The 15,821-nt window shown below is 37.7% G+C and overlaps 1 protein-coding gene across 1 annotated transcript in view; it reads left to right on the top strand.

Annotated features, from left to right (window-relative positions):
• Cdc37 (cell division cycle protein 37) overlaps positions 1-15,821 on the top strand; it is a 301,191-nt gene that overhangs the window by 128,981 nt on the left and 156,389 nt on the right. Inside the window, exon 6 of the mRNA XM_090389100.1 lies at positions 8,043-8,201. Coding sequence (XP_090245226.1) covers positions 8,043-8,201 — 159 coding nt within the window. The remainder of the gene's footprint in view (positions 1-8,042; positions 8,202-15,821) is intronic.

The raw sequence follows: 15,821 nt of genomic DNA, 5'->3' as shown, positions 1-15,821 counted from the left end.
TACCGACTCTGAGTGTCCTCGCTTTACAGCAACCAAGAAAGCATCATAACTACCTATTGGTAATATTCAAAACTTGCTGGCTCATCTAGCTAAGAACACAAAAGTAATAAAATTTTGTTGGGTCGCTAGCCATGTTGGCATACCTAGCAATGAGAGTGCTGACCATGCAGCCAAATCTACTGTGCAACCAATTGATGAATCTTTCAAAATTCCTTTCACCGATTACAAAAGTCTTATAACAAAGCGAAGTATGATTTACTGGCAAACCATCTGACAAAACCAAGAAGGCAACAAACTCCTTCGAATTAAACTGAAACTCCAGTCTTGGCCATCTAGTTTCTGCTCGAACGAAAGGAAGAAGTCACACTTGCAAGATTACGAATAGGACATACACACCTTACTCACCTTTATCTTCTCTCTTCCTCAGACCCGCCTTCTTGTCCGAACTGCCATGCTCAAATCACAGTCCAGCACATCATTGTTGACTGCCCTCTCTATAATGGAGTACGGCAAACCACCTTCTTATCAAACTATGCAGCCCAAATCACACCTCCTTTGCAACAAATATTGGACGACAGATCTGATATCGATGCAGTTTTCATATTCCTAAAAAGGATAAAATGCTATGACAGAATATAATGCTTAAATCTCACATAATGCACATATCTCATTTTTAATAAAGCCTGTTACCTCCTACCATTGTTTGGCGCATAATGGCCTATAGCTGCCATTGCATCGTAAAACATACAACAACAACAGTGCTTCTTTAATCAGTGCCTCCATTAATTTTCCTGGAACAGAAGTTAAACTCGCAGGTCTATAATTACTTGTGTCAGCCTTTAATCCTCCTTTGTGAATTGGGGTCACATTTGCACATCTCCAGTCTATGGGTACCTCCCCTGAGTCCAAGGAAACTCTCATAATTATGGGTAAAGGTTTGCTTACTTCCTTTGCTGCCTCCTTTAATATAACTGAATAGATCCTATCCACCCCAGGTGCCTTTCTTGTGTTTATCTTCAATTTCTCCTCCACTTTACTCTCAGTTATTACAAGATTATCTAGCTTATTACCAGAGTTGAATACAGCTCTGGCATTCCCCTCACTAAATAACTCCTCGTGTGAATGTCAATGCAAAATATTCATTTAGTTTGTTAGCCACCTGAGCAGGATCATCAACAGTTGAACCATCGATATCAAGTGGACCAATCTGATTCATCCCCTTCCTTCTAGAGTTTACATAAGTAAAGAACACTTTGCTGTTTTTCTTTGCATACTGTGCCAAAGATTTCTTGTAATCTGCCTTTGCCTGCCTAACCTCCTTTGTAACTTGGTTACAGACCAGCTTAAATCTATCATAGGCTTCTGTGTCACATGTTAATTTATATGTATCCCATGCATTTTTCTTCTCTGCCATATGTCTCATTAGTTCATCTGACATCCATTTAGACCTAAACCTTGAACAATATTTCTTAGTTGGTATGTAAAGCCTAGTAGCTTCCAAAAGTTCTTTGAATGCTTCCCATTTTGAATTTGCTGTTGGTAACATCAGTTGGTCTCACTGTATGGAATTTAAATATTGTCTCAGACCATTGTAGTCGTCTTTACGAAAGCAAAAACCCTTCCCTTTACCCCTGAGTAAATCCCACTTCAGTACACTGTGATCACTGCCATCTAGTGGTTCCTTTATCTGCAGATTCTTAATGCATGAAGAATCATTACTGATAATCAAATCAAGAGTATTACTCCATCTAGTTGCCTCCTGAACATGCCGATGTAGAAAACAATCATCCAATAAATCACAAAAGACTTGCTAGTGTGTGAGTGAACAACCCACAAATTCCAGTCAATATCTGGGAAATTAAAATCCCCCATTATAAGACTGATTTACTGGCCCACTCTATTTCCTTATTATACTCATCAGAGTCATTAGGCCTATAACACACTCCTACTCTCAATTTTGATCTCCCAGTGCTTATGTCACACCAAACTGACTCGACACTGCACTGTTCTTTCGATTTGGTAGTTGTTGGCGCATCGGCTTCTGTGGCCATATTGCACCTCCCAAGGTTTTTGCAGTACTTTGATCCAAGCCCGAGGCGGGAATCGAACCCGCGACCTTTGGGTTGCCGGGCAGGTACTTTACCCACTCGGCTAGCCCGGTCGGCACACACACTGCACTGTCCAGCGTTGATGACTGGCTTCACTTCCTTGGATTTTGTGTTTCTTAACTAATAGTATAACCCTCCCTCCCTTTCTATCTTGTCTATCCTTCCTGTACACATTGTACTCCTCAAATTCCAGTTCTGCATTCCTTATATCTGTGTGACACCATGCCTCTGATATTCCAACAATATCTGCCTTTGATGTTTTGAGCAATACCTCAAATTCATCAAATTTATTTACCAAACTCCTAGCATTGATGTACATGGAAGTATGCATGCACCTGTTCCTATTCTTAGCTACCCTAACACAACCCATGTGTTTACTTGTACCGCAATGACTCCCAGAAGTCTCTGAAATACCATCTTGTTTTCCAGGCTGCTACTCATTCCAATAGAAGCACTTCTCTGCCAGTGGCTACTGTTAATCTATTAGTCCTTGTATCCCCCCCCCCCAAGTTAGCAGTTTTCCGACCCACCTAACACTGCCTCGATAGCATCAGCAAATATTCTTGCACCCTTTCTATTTAAGTGTATCCCATCCCTGTAGAAGCAGTCTCTCCTGTTAACAAGTACAGAGCAGGCTGAAAAAAATTCTACCCCTTGAGCCTTGCACAATCTTTCCAGGGCTGAATTGATCGACAAGGCTCTCATCCTATACTCCCTCCTATCGTGTCTGGGCAGAATTGCAGATACTTTCAAATTCAACCCTAATTCACGGCTTTTTTCCAACAGGACCTGTACTTGTTAAGTAATTCTGCCGGTCTCTTACTCTTAATATCATTAGTGCCAACGTGTACAACAATATCACCCTTTGTGCCCTTAAAAGATATCTGCTCTCCAATGTTGTTGAAGAAAATGAAGAATCAGAAAGCCCCGGGGGAATATGAAGTTACTGTAGAGTTGTTAAAATTGGGAGGAAGAGACATGGCACAAAAACTGGCAAGACTCTTCACAACATGCATTAGAAAAGGTGGGATGCCTAAGGAGTAGGACACCTCTGTAGCCAGGTGGGCAGGAGCAGCAGTGCGTAGCACATGCTTCCTGATTAGGCCGGGGTTAGAGCCCGTGACCACCAAATACGGAGGATGTGGAAAAGTCAGGGAATGACCACCGCATAAATAAACATTAGCAACTATGGCCTTAATTGCTAATGCTCCTAAAAACCAAATAACAAACAACAACTAAGGAGTGGAATAATGCAATTATAGTTTTGCTGCATACGAAAGGAGATAAATCAGAAATTGAAAATTATAGACCAATTATCTTGTTATCCCACATCTACAAGTTGTTCACAAGCGTTGTTACTAACAGGTTAAAAAGAACACTTGATGAGAATCAACCGAAAGAGCAAGCTGGCTTTGGAACAGGATTCTCAACTATGGATCACCTTCATATAATATCACAGCTAATGGAGAAAGCAAATGAATATAAAACACCATTATGCCTGGCATTTGTGAATTATGAAAAGGCATTTGACTCCATACAGCATAAGGCAATGTTTCAGGCACTTGAAAGACAAGGCATAGATACCCCATATATTATGATTTTGAAGAAAATATATGAGAATGCTACCTCCTTTATTAGACTAGACAAAGACAGTAGTAAATTTAAAATTGAGAAAGGAGTTCGACAAGGAGACACTATCTCCGAAGCTGTTTACTGCTGCCCTTGAGGAAGCTTTCAGAAGATTAGACTGGTTGCAGAAAGGAGTTGATGTGAATGGAGAGTACCTAAACCATTTACGATTTGCAGATGACATTGTGGTCATTGGCCACGATCCCAAAGAATTAGAGCAAACTCTTAATCAGTTATGCAGAGTTAGTAAGGATTTTGGACTAAAGATGAATATGGCTAAAACAAAAGTAATAATGAACAAGTATGTCCTAGAAAGTTATATAATGATTGAAGGATGATTGAAGGAGCAGTAATTGAAAAGGTGGAGTCATATACTTATCTGGGACACGTCATCAGCTGTAATAATGATAAATGGCTGGAAGTCAAGAGAAGAATAAATTTTGGATGGATAGCATTCAGGAAATATGGTCATGTATTGAAGAGCAATATCCCAATTTGACTGAAATTTAAAATAATGAACCAATGTATACTACCCACAACGACTTATGGAAGTGAAACTTGGGCACTCACCAAAAGAATGGAAGAGAAGCTGAGAACTACACAGCGAAGAATGGAATGAATTATATTGGGAATCAGACTGTTAGATAAGAAGAGAAACACACAGATTAGGCAGCGAACTCAAGTAAAGGACATTCTTATCAAAACTGAAGAACTAAAATGGTCTTGGGCAGGACACATAGCTCGAAGACATGACAGATGGACTAAGAGAATAACAATGGTACTCTTAAGAGGAGCTAGAAGAAAACCTGGAAGACAACAACGGAGATGGACAGATGAAATTCTTGAGTTTGTGGCTAGTAAATGGATGGCCATTGCACAAAACAGAAGGAACTGGAAAGTTGCTGGAGAGGCCTTCATCCTGCAGTGGATTGAAAATGGCTGATTGCGATAATGACCTACCTGACTGACATAGTGGTACTGAACACCAGCAACATGCAATAAACCTATGAGGAGTTGATCAGGAAGTATGCAGATCTTAGAAAGGAAGTCAAAGAGATGTGGCATAGGAAACAAGTAACAGTCATCATGATCGCTGTCAACCACCAGCATGGTGCCAAAGTGTCTACATAAGGACGTTGCAGCAATAGGTGAGAGAACACTTACAGGGAATTCTAGAATGCGTGTAGGGTAGTTAGAGAGTTCCTTGACCAATTTCAAATTTCAATTAAATTTCAAATTAAAGACACGGAAGATTGTATTCTTGAAATATATTTCTAAATTCAGCTCTGGTCTATCCTTTCTTCAATATGGAACACAAGGATAAGGTATAATTTAAAAAACTGTTTAAACTAACTCAGTAAACCCCCAAGGTAAACCCCCTTGCGGCAATCCCCAAGTTAGAATGCGTTGGTCCCACAGGAACTAGTAGTTGTTGGTAACTCTATTGTCAGGGAAATGGGGAACATGGTATGTAAAAAGGATAGGTGGAACAGGACCAGGGTATAACTACCAGGAGCAAAGGTTGATGATGTTGTAGAGCGGATATCATCTTTTAAGAGCACAAAAGGTGATATTGTTGTACACGTTGGCACCAATGATATTAAGAGTAGGAGACCAGCGGAATTACTTAAAGTACAGGTCACCATTGAAAAAAAGCCGAGAATTAGGGTTGAATTTGAAAGTGTCTGCAATTCTGCCCAGACACGATAGGAGGGAGTATATGATGAGAGCCTTGTCGATCAATTCGGCCCTGGAAAGATTGTGCAAGGCTCAAGGGATAGAATTTTTTTCAGCCTGGTCTGTACTTGTTAACAGGAGAGACTGCTTATACAGGGATGGGATACACTTGAATAGAAAGGGTGCAAAAATATTTGTTGATGCTATCGAGGCAGTGTTAGGTGGGTCGGAAAACTGCTAGCTTGGGGGGGATACAAGGACTAATAGATTAAGAGTAGCCACTGGCAGAGGTGAAAGTGATTCTTGCACTGCTTCTGTTGGAATGAGCAGCAGCCTGGAAAATAAGATGCAGGGTATTTCAGACTGCTGCGAGTCATTGCAGTACAAGTAAACACAGGGTTGTGTTAGGGTAGCTAAGAATAGGAACAGGTGCATGTATAATTGCGTATACACCAATGCTAGGAGTTTGGTAAATAAATTTGATGAATTTGAGGTATTGCTCAAAACATTAAAGGCATATAAAAAAAAGAACTATTCTTAAGGACGAATTAAAGAGATCTGCAGTCTTTATCAATTTTCATTCTAATAATATATATGGAGAAATTCAGTCAGTTTCTCATATGTAATATTAAAGATCATAATGAAGTTTTGTTTTTGCCTTTATTATAACTATAGTAGAGAGAGAGAGAGAGAGAGAGAGAGAGAGAGAGAGAGAGAGATAAACAGCAAGCAGCTCACTTACTAGGCTTCTTTTTTATAGTTTAGTAATGAGTGGGAAAGGTCAAGTGAGTAACTTTGAGCTGCCTGTTTTTATTGCCTTTCAGTCGTGCACCTGATGAGCTATATGACTAGTTATAATAGTTTAAAAATAAAATATACAACTTGGGTTGTTTAGAATTAAATCTATTGTTTGTGTGCTTCAGTAAGTTGTTGTTTTGGAAAAGATTAACTGTAGATTTAATGAAAAGCATGCATTTTTGCAGCTATACCCACTCTGGCATTTTCAAACTGCCTTCACTCTCAGCTGTTCTGAAATAATGCCACCAGCTCATTTCAAGAGCAGTTCACACTTAGGCACGTTTTACTGAAGGATAGCTCCACTGTAGAGAAATTCAAAGTTATAATATGTTTGTTTGTTTGTTATTTGTTTTTTAGGAGCATTAGCAACATATTGCTCCTGGAATATGCGGTGGAAAAGGAATATGGTTGACCTTTCCGCATCCTCCGTATTTGGTGGTGACGGGCTCGAACCCCGGTCTAATCAAGAAGCGTGTGCTATGCACTGCTGCTCCTTCCCACCTGGCTACAGAGGTGCCCCAAAGTTATAATATAGCCTAAGCTATGTAGCCTCAGAAAAATTATATGTTTGCAGGACTACCTTGTCCATTTATTGATTTTACAGCCAGCAGAACAAACTTGCTTTCAAACAGATGGCCTTGTTAAAAGGTTAATTGCTGATTTGTAAGATGAGACTGTTATGACAGCCAGTTTCAGGTGTAACCAGTACTTCATCAGATAGCAAGTGGTCTCTAGTGACAACATTCAGACAAAAACTGATAGCTTTAGCTATATTACAGCATTGCAAACTCTGGTTTCATATACTGTGTAGGAACTCTCTGAACAATTTGACATCTGTTTTGTGTGTATTGCTACTAGAAGTCGCCTGCTATCTGATGACATTAGTTAGTCCTGAAACAGGCTGTCACAGTAATCTTATCTTTTAAATAAATGACCAGTTAACTTTTGGTGAGGCCATATGTTTGAAAGTAGTGCAATACCAGGGAAACCCTCTTTGCAAGTTTGTTCTTCTATGAGAATTAAGATCATTATAAACATCTCAATGCTGATGGGGTTCTTCCTCTTGCTCAAATTCCACACCTGAGGGGACATAAATTCACATTGAGGAAAGACAGTTGTAGGATAGATGTGCAGAAATTTGCCTTTAGTCAGTAGGTGGTTGATTGCTGGAACAAGCTTCCATCTGTCATGGAAGTTGACAGCTTAAAGAAATTCAAGGCTAAACTAGACAAACGTTTGGAGTGAATGGATGGGTGAAACGAGAAGGTTTTTTTTTTTTTTTTTTTTTTGGCTGATGTGCTATATAAGCTTGCTTTCTTGCATCATATGCCTCTACTAATGCTAATCTTACAAAGAGAGAGAGAAGAGACAAATGTGATTGTTGATATGAATTTGCTACTGGGGTGCTGGATTACTTTCTTAATGTTTCTGGATTGTAAAATTTTTTCAATTTTGCAATATTATAAAATAATATAAAATATTATATTAATCACTTATCTTAATGTACACTTTAATTACCCATTGCTTTTAATTTTAATTAATCAAGTCAAAAGACTAAGCCCAAGAAAAGGCACACATTAAAGAACTCCATTCCACACATGGAATTCTTTAAAATCCATGTGCTGAATTTTAATGAATTCTGGATTGTAAATTTTGCTTGATTTTACAGAGACTACTGTATACATATGGGGGGGGGAGGAATATTTTTTTCTCTTAATAGCATTTAAATTAAAATGTCAGTTAAATGTCAAATGTTAAAATAAAACATCAGTAAAGTTCATGTAAATTGATTACAGCATGAATTAATATAATAAAAATTTTATCAAACAGAGACTATTCGTTCAAGAAAATGAACGTTTGTTAAAGAAGTTTGGTATGTTTCAAAAATACGATGACAGCAAAAGGTTTTTAATGGAGCATCCTCACCTCACCTGTGAAGAAACTGCTAACTATTTGGTTATATGGTGTATAAACTTGGAAGTAGAAGAGGTAAGATTTATTTTATTAAAGATTAAATTGCCTCTTTTATCTTGTTTCCAGAATAAAGCTTGTGAACCATCTTTTTAAAAAACATTTTTATACTCATGTCATTATTATTTTTCCATTTCTATTTAATTTAAATGTAGTCTAAGCTTCCTGTTTTTTCAATGAAATTAATCTTTAAAATCTTTTTGTGCTTGATGATTATTGGGAATTAAAGCCTATATTTAGATAAATGATTACCTCTATTAATCACTTATCTGAAGCCACACGTTAATTACCCATATCTTTTAATTTACCCATTACTTTTAATTTTAATTACTATGGTCAAAAGACTAAACCCAAGAAAGGGCACAAAGCCTCAATTTTAATACAGTGACTGGAGATTGAGCAGTTTGAATAGTTGACTAGTTCAGGTAAAAGTAATGTAAAATCATTGATTTTCCATAGTTACCATACTGATATTTAGCTCTTTTCCTCGGATTTTAGCCAACATCAGTCTTCACATTAATGAATAGCATTGTATGGTATGTTTTACAAACATTTTTACAACATGGTGTATGTACATGATGCAGTACCTAATACTCAGCCAGTAGTAAATATAGCAGATGCTTATAGGGAGTTTCACTTCATATTGTTTCATTCATTTAAAATATTTAGAATTTTAAAAATTTTAAATTTAATAGAATAACAAATAAACATCGATATTCTTATTAAATATTAGAGTAGGTAAAAGTAATTTCACAGAAGGAATTAATTTCTTGTGCATGCTCGAGAATGACAAACTGCTTTATGGCAGATGGTGGGAACGTTGCTTTCAGTCCTTGATACATTACTGTACTCTCCATGCATGTACACTGAGTTGACAGAAATCTTGGGATATCTACCTAATAATGGGTAAGCTCATCTTTTGCTCAGATAAGGACATTCACAGGGTGAGGCATTGAGTCCACTAGTTCACAAAAGCATTCCACAGGTATTTCCATCCATGCTTGTTTCACAGCTGTCCATAATTCTGTCTCATTCCTGGGTGGAGGATCCAAAGCTTGAACGGACCTTTCTACAGCATCCCAAAGATGCTCCACAGGGTTCGTGAAGGGGAGGCTATTCCATGGTGGTAAAAGCTGTGGAATGATCTTCGAACCATGTTCTAGTCACCACGGCTCTGTGGGGTGGTGCATTGTCCTGCTGGAAGAGTCCACTGCACTGTGGGTGCACAATGACCATAAAGGGATGCAGATGGTCTGCAAGAATAGACACGTAACTTGGACCATTCATAGATGCATAGATGTGTCTGGATGTACCAGAGGTCCCAACCTGTGCTAGTTGAACACACCCCAACCATTACTGACCATTCACCTGCCTGAACAGTTCCTTGTTGACATGATGGTACATAGCTTCATGTGACTTCCGCCAGATATGCACCAAACCCATCTGCTCGAAATAACTGGAAATGGGACTCATCGGACCAGGAGATCTGTCTCCACTCATCCAAGGTCCAGTGCTGATATTCTTTTTCCCAGTTGAGGCATATAGTCCTGTGTTGTGGTGTTAGCAACAGGACTCTGGTGCATCAGTGGCTCCTATAACCTATTGCAGCTAATGATCACCTGATGGTCTTGGTGGAGATGTTTCTGGGACCTCCCTTGTTGAAGTTGGCAGTGGTTTGTGCCACTGTTGCTCTCCAGTTGGCTAAACCAATGCGAGACAGACATTGACGGCCACATTCATCTACCACCTTTCTCCGCTCACACCACTGTCCATGATGAGATGTTATTCCAGAAATGATGTATTTCCAGTACACTTTTGATACTGTCGAATGGGGATAGTTCAATTTCTGTACCACCTCCACAATAGATTGACCCATGCGTTGGGCACCCACTATCATCCGTCTTTCAAAGTCAGTTAACTCCCGACATTTATCCATACTGACATTGAATTACCGTCTACATGAATGCAGTGATGCAGTGTACCTATATACCTACCAAGCTGCAGGTTCGTCCACTAGTGAGAGAGGTGACAGCGTCGCGTTGCCCAGGAACCAGGTATCCCATGAATTCTGTCCTTTCAGTGTAGTTTATAAGCAGTACTAGTGGCATCAGGCTCTGTCACTCTGAGTGTAAAAGCATTGTATCATCAGAGTTGTGCTAAATGTAATTCCACTTCAAATACAGATTCGAGATGCTCAACTTCGATGGTGTGGTTGTGATATCAGAATGGACAACAACCGGTTTCCATGTTTGGCCTGGAAATCCAAACCCTCTGGAGTGCAACCAAGCAGGAGGCTATGATTGAAATGGGCAGATAACATCCATAACAGCCTGGCTGAGAGCTTGGTGGCCTGGAGATGGGTCAGAACCGTTGCTCATGACAGGAAAAGATGGTGATCTCCCCCTGTGAAATCTCAACACCAGCTGGTACAAGAGGAGTGACTAAGTAAGTAGGTGAAAGTTGACGTATGCTTGTACACAGAAGGTGCATGCATGAGAATGACAAACTGCTTTATGGCAGATAGTGGGAATGTTGCTTTTAGTCCTTGACACTGCTGTATCAAGGACTGAATGCATGTACCCTCCATGCTTGTACTTTATAAGCAGTAATAGTGACATCATCATCTGTCATTCTGAGTGTAAAAGCACTGTATCATCAAAGTTGTGCCGAAGTAGAAACTAACCCAGGTTGATTGGTGTACTGTGTTTTCCCCAGAAGCTGTGATGAAGTTGTTAACATAGTGCTTGATCATGTGCAACCAACAGCTGTCACCAATGTGAGCATTCCATTCTTTGTGTCAGGTATTTATTTTTGGAAAACAAGTGTTTTATGGTGCATGATACTGCATGCACCATATTGCATGCACCATAAAACACTTGTTTTCCAAAAACAAATCCCTACTTTGAATACTTATGCACAAAAGTGTGCATAAGTATTCAAAGTAGAGGCAGTTATTACTGGTCACTTTTTTAATTCAAGAAAGTGTGCTCACAGTGGGTGCAAAGGTTCGGATATTCTACTAGAAAACAGAATGAGTACTGTTGTTTTGCCACACATTTTAACTGAAGAGAAACTTTTTCTTTAGAAAATAGTGATTTATGACAAGATATTGGTACACAAATCCATAAAATTCAAGATATGAATTGTAAGATTGTGGAAAGTGTCATTTGGGATTCTAAATTTGAAAATTATCAAAAATATACGTGAAACAATATTACTTAGTTTTTGGTAGTTGATTTTTCAGTCAGGGGTGGGGAGGATCATCGGGCATTATTGAGTTGTATTGAGTAGGTTTTTTAAAGAATAAATGTAATATTAGTTGCTTACTTGATTTTTTCCTCTTGTAAAATAAATAAAAAAATGTCTGCTTATCTTATGAACAAATCTTGTTGCCATTAACAAACTGTAGAAATAAAATAAAATTGTACAAATGAATTGTATAATTAAGATACAAAATATGACATTAGTTAGTGCACTTGCATCATTACTACATAGTTGAATTTTTTTTAGACATACAAAAGTCTGTACACTGGAATCATTATTGTAACATCTCATATTGTGAAATCCTTCACAAAGGGTCATCCTCCTTATACTTCAGATAAGTAACATTTCCTCATTAGAAAAGACTACTGTTATTTATACTGAAACCTCTACTTTCAGTTGAGGTTAATCTAAAAAGTTGAACTAGGTAGTAATGGTGCAAGTGCACTAACTAATGTATTTGAGTCTTTCTCCCCTAAAATATTATTAAAATACAAAATTAAAAGTATAAAAGTGATAAAACATGAGCATAAAATACAGCCACTCCCCGACTTATGTAAGAGTTGCATTCCACTGACCTCTGCGTAAGTCGGAATTTCCTTAAATGCTTATGCAGCACTCCCAAATTTGATTGAAGCAAAAAATAGATGTTCGGCAAGCATGTAAATAGAATTATTTATTCAATTTTTTTATCTCATGCGCAGGAAAAATTACAAAAGTGTACAAAATTGCAAAAATTTCAAAATTATAAAATTACAAAAAGAGAGAGGAGACAGGCATAATGTCAGCAAGTTTTACCTATTGAGCATTATTGCCAGATCTAACTCTCCAGCTGATAAGCATGCTACTGCGGAAGTTAGGGCTGTGGAGATTTAGAAGGGGTTTTTTCCAACATATCACACAATTTCTCTGCAGCTGCAGAATCATTACTGGCGACTTCACCGCATACTTTAATGTTTTAGAAACCAGTGCGATGCGTGAACCTATTAAATAACGAATTTGGCTTGGGGTTCGCTGTACTTATCCTTAATATCTTCATAAATACTTCTTGCTTTTGCTTGAATGGTCATTAGACTCAGGGGCACTCACTTCTGAATCTGATTTTCCATCCATGTTATTAACAGCTGTTCCACCTTTGATATAGCATCTGAATGCTGTTTTGTGATCACTGTTGATCTTAAGTGCATTGATCCTTTGACATGTTCTTTTATATGCATGCTGTCCTTTAAAATAATTCACTGTTGAAGCAGCAAGACCTTGGAATAGATGACAAACTTTGTCCTGCTTCATACATCTTAATCATTTTCATCTTCATTTCTAAATCAATTTTGTTTCATTTTCTAGCACTGCCAGCACTTGCACTTTCCGTTGGTCCCTTTCTCTTCCCATTGTAATAAGTAAATAGGAATGAAGAGAAGATTCTGAAAATTTTTTTCTGTCTTTTTATGATTGAAGATTTCAGTGAAGGGGAGCTCATCTCACCATAATACTGTAACGTAAAAACCCACACAATTCCAGTTATTGGTATTATCGCAAATTCAATAAGATTGAGTTTACTACCTGTTTATAATAGATTGTGCTATCAGAAAAACCCAAAAAACTAGAAAGTGCAAATTGTTTTTATTGTTTTATGGCAGGGCTGTCCAACCTTAGGTAATCCGAGGGCCACATTAAAAAAAAAAAAAAAAAAAAATCAATCCGAGGGCTGCATCCAGAATAATAAATACAGTACAGATATTAAAATATTTGGAGAGTTCTACCATTAGGTTTAGCAAGTACTTCTAAAATTTCTTTATAAAGGAAAGTCATGTTGCTTATAAAAGTTTTTATTGAAACAGTAGACAAGATATAATTGTTTATAATTATTATTTCATTTTAATGAGAGCTCTGCGGTTGTTCGTTTTCATTTACTAACGTAGCTATATCATTATCATTGCTTGTAGTTGCCAATCACAGTAAATGTGAAAGTGATTTATCAGTCAATGAACATCTGTATTTGTATTTGAATGAATACAAATACAGATTTTTATGAATGAATTTCATCGTTGAAAAAGTGCTTTCACAAAGATATGTGCTCCCAAGCATTGAGAACAACTTTAGTCCAAAGTCCCTCGATTTCAGATAGTGCGCTCTTGGTAATAATTTAAAAAATTCTTCTCCTTTTTCAATTCTGACAGTATAGAAAGTGTCGGATTGCAAATTGCACAATTCCAGTTGGAGGTCAGATCTTACATTTTCAATGCTGACAGTCAGTGGTTGAATGAAAACTGAAATATCTTCTTCAATTTCCTTAATATCGCCAAATCGATTCTCATCCATGATTGTTTCAATGCACTTTATATGAGCTGAAAATGACGTTCTCTCAAAATTCATTTCTTCAAATTGGTTTTTGCAATTAGGAAAAAAAAAGTAAAAATATTATTGGCCATTGTTCATTTCAAAAGCTTCAATTTACTTTTAAAACCATTCAAATGACCATATAAGTTGGCAATATTCTGCTGTTTGCCTTGCAGCTTTAAGTTCAACTCATTCAGTTGAACTTAAAGCTGCAACAACAATAGTGTGTTGGTTTGAATCACTGTTCCGAGGAATGGAGTCAGAGTGATCAAGTGATTCATCAATACTGGACTTTTACATTAAAAACAAACAAACAAAAAAAAAAGCACTGCCCTAAACCCCCAGTGTGATGCAGGTACAGGATTTTGCTACAAGTATGCCTTTCCAGTCCCACAGATTGCTTGAAGTTTCCAGACCACTTCAAACCACTCTTTCACACATTTGGCATGGTGGATAGTTAGTTACCCCTCTCCACAGAGGTAAATATGCAACTTTGAAAAGTGTATCTCATCTATAATAATATTCAGGTATGCTCTGGTGTTTGCTTTGTCCTTCAGGGAACCAAGGGTATGTCAAGAAAACATACCCACACTATTTCTATCCCTCCATCAGCCTGTTCTCCAGTACATGGTAGCGCCGACCGGGCTAGCCGGGTGGGGTAAAGTGCCTGCCCGGCAACCCAAAGGTCGCGGGTTCGATTCCCGCCTCGGGCTTGGATCAGAGTACTGCAAAAACCTTGGGAGGTGCATTATGGCCACAGAAGCCTATGCGCCAACAACTACCAAAAAAAAAAAAAAAAAAAGTGTATGTGGGTGGCAGGGGATGGGAAAGATAGAGAGTGATAGAAGGTAACAAAAAAATGTATAATTAGAGATAAATAATTACAAAATTGATATAATAAGGATATTGTCACACAACTTACAGAACTGGTCTCTTGTCAGGTGGTGTCAATGGTCAGGATTGCAAGCAAAATAGCAACATGTCTTCATTTTTGCTTGCAATTCAATCTTGGCCATTGACACCTGACAACAGGCTGGTTTTTAGGTTGTGTTGTGTGGCAATGTCTTTATTTTGTGAATTTTGTAATTATTTTTCTCTAATTATACAATTTTTTTTTTTTTTTAACCTTCTATTACTTTCTCTCTCTTTTTTATTTTACTTTATTTATATATATTCAAGGGGTTTATTAGCTATTATTTTATATTAATTCTAATTGTAATTGTTTGAAAATACTTGCCTATCTTGCGCAGGCTGCAAAGGAAGAGCTAGTAAGTAAATATTTTTGTATTGACTTTTCTAAGTGTAGGTTGTTTCCATAAGCAGTCCATGTCTGGCTATAGAGCTAATGGGAGGCGAAGTTAGGAAGTACTTAGGATAGCAACAGACACTCCTGCCCTCGTATTGCACTAATAGCTCAGAACGTTGAAGAATTTTAGGGGAAGGACAGTGAATAAAATATGATTGTAGAAAATACAGTTGGTGCTCAGGAAATTCAGGGGCACAAGTTCCCGTCCGTATTAGTAATATTTCGTACCCAAGTTTCATAAGAATCCTATTGGTTTCAGATTTATTACTTCATGTAAAAACAACTATGCACATAAACCTGGTAAGGCCTTGGAACAGTTACTCAAACCATTATGAATATTCTACCTGACAGTACAATTATTACCAACTATTTACCTGTATTAGATGTCCTGAAAAATAGCAATGTTTCACACATAGAAACATTTGATTTCCATAGTCTTTTCACCAGTATTGATCTTACTAATCTGAAGTCAGTGTTAAACAAACTGGACAATAAACATAAGAATATAATAAACTGAAAACTAGGATATTGGAATAATTTAATCAACCTGTGTATCTCCAATAATTTCATCTTTGATGGTAACACAATTTACTTACAAACCAAGGAAACTCCTATGGGCAGTCCTGCTAGCTGTGTCATAGCCAACCTCTATCTAAACTGGTCAGACACTTTACTACCAACAGAACTCTGTATGGTTTAGATACACTGGCGAAATATTTGCAATAAACTGCCCC

This window comes from Mastigoproctus giganteus, chromosome 14 (assembly GCF_048544385.1).
Source record: "Mastigoproctus giganteus isolate SK-2022 chromosome 14, ASM4854438v1, whole genome shotgun sequence".
Classification (NCBI taxonomy): Eukaryota; Metazoa; Arthropoda; class Arachnida; order Uropygi; family Thelyphonidae; genus Mastigoproctus; species Mastigoproctus giganteus.
This window is presented reverse-complemented; position numbering and strand designations above follow the sequence as displayed.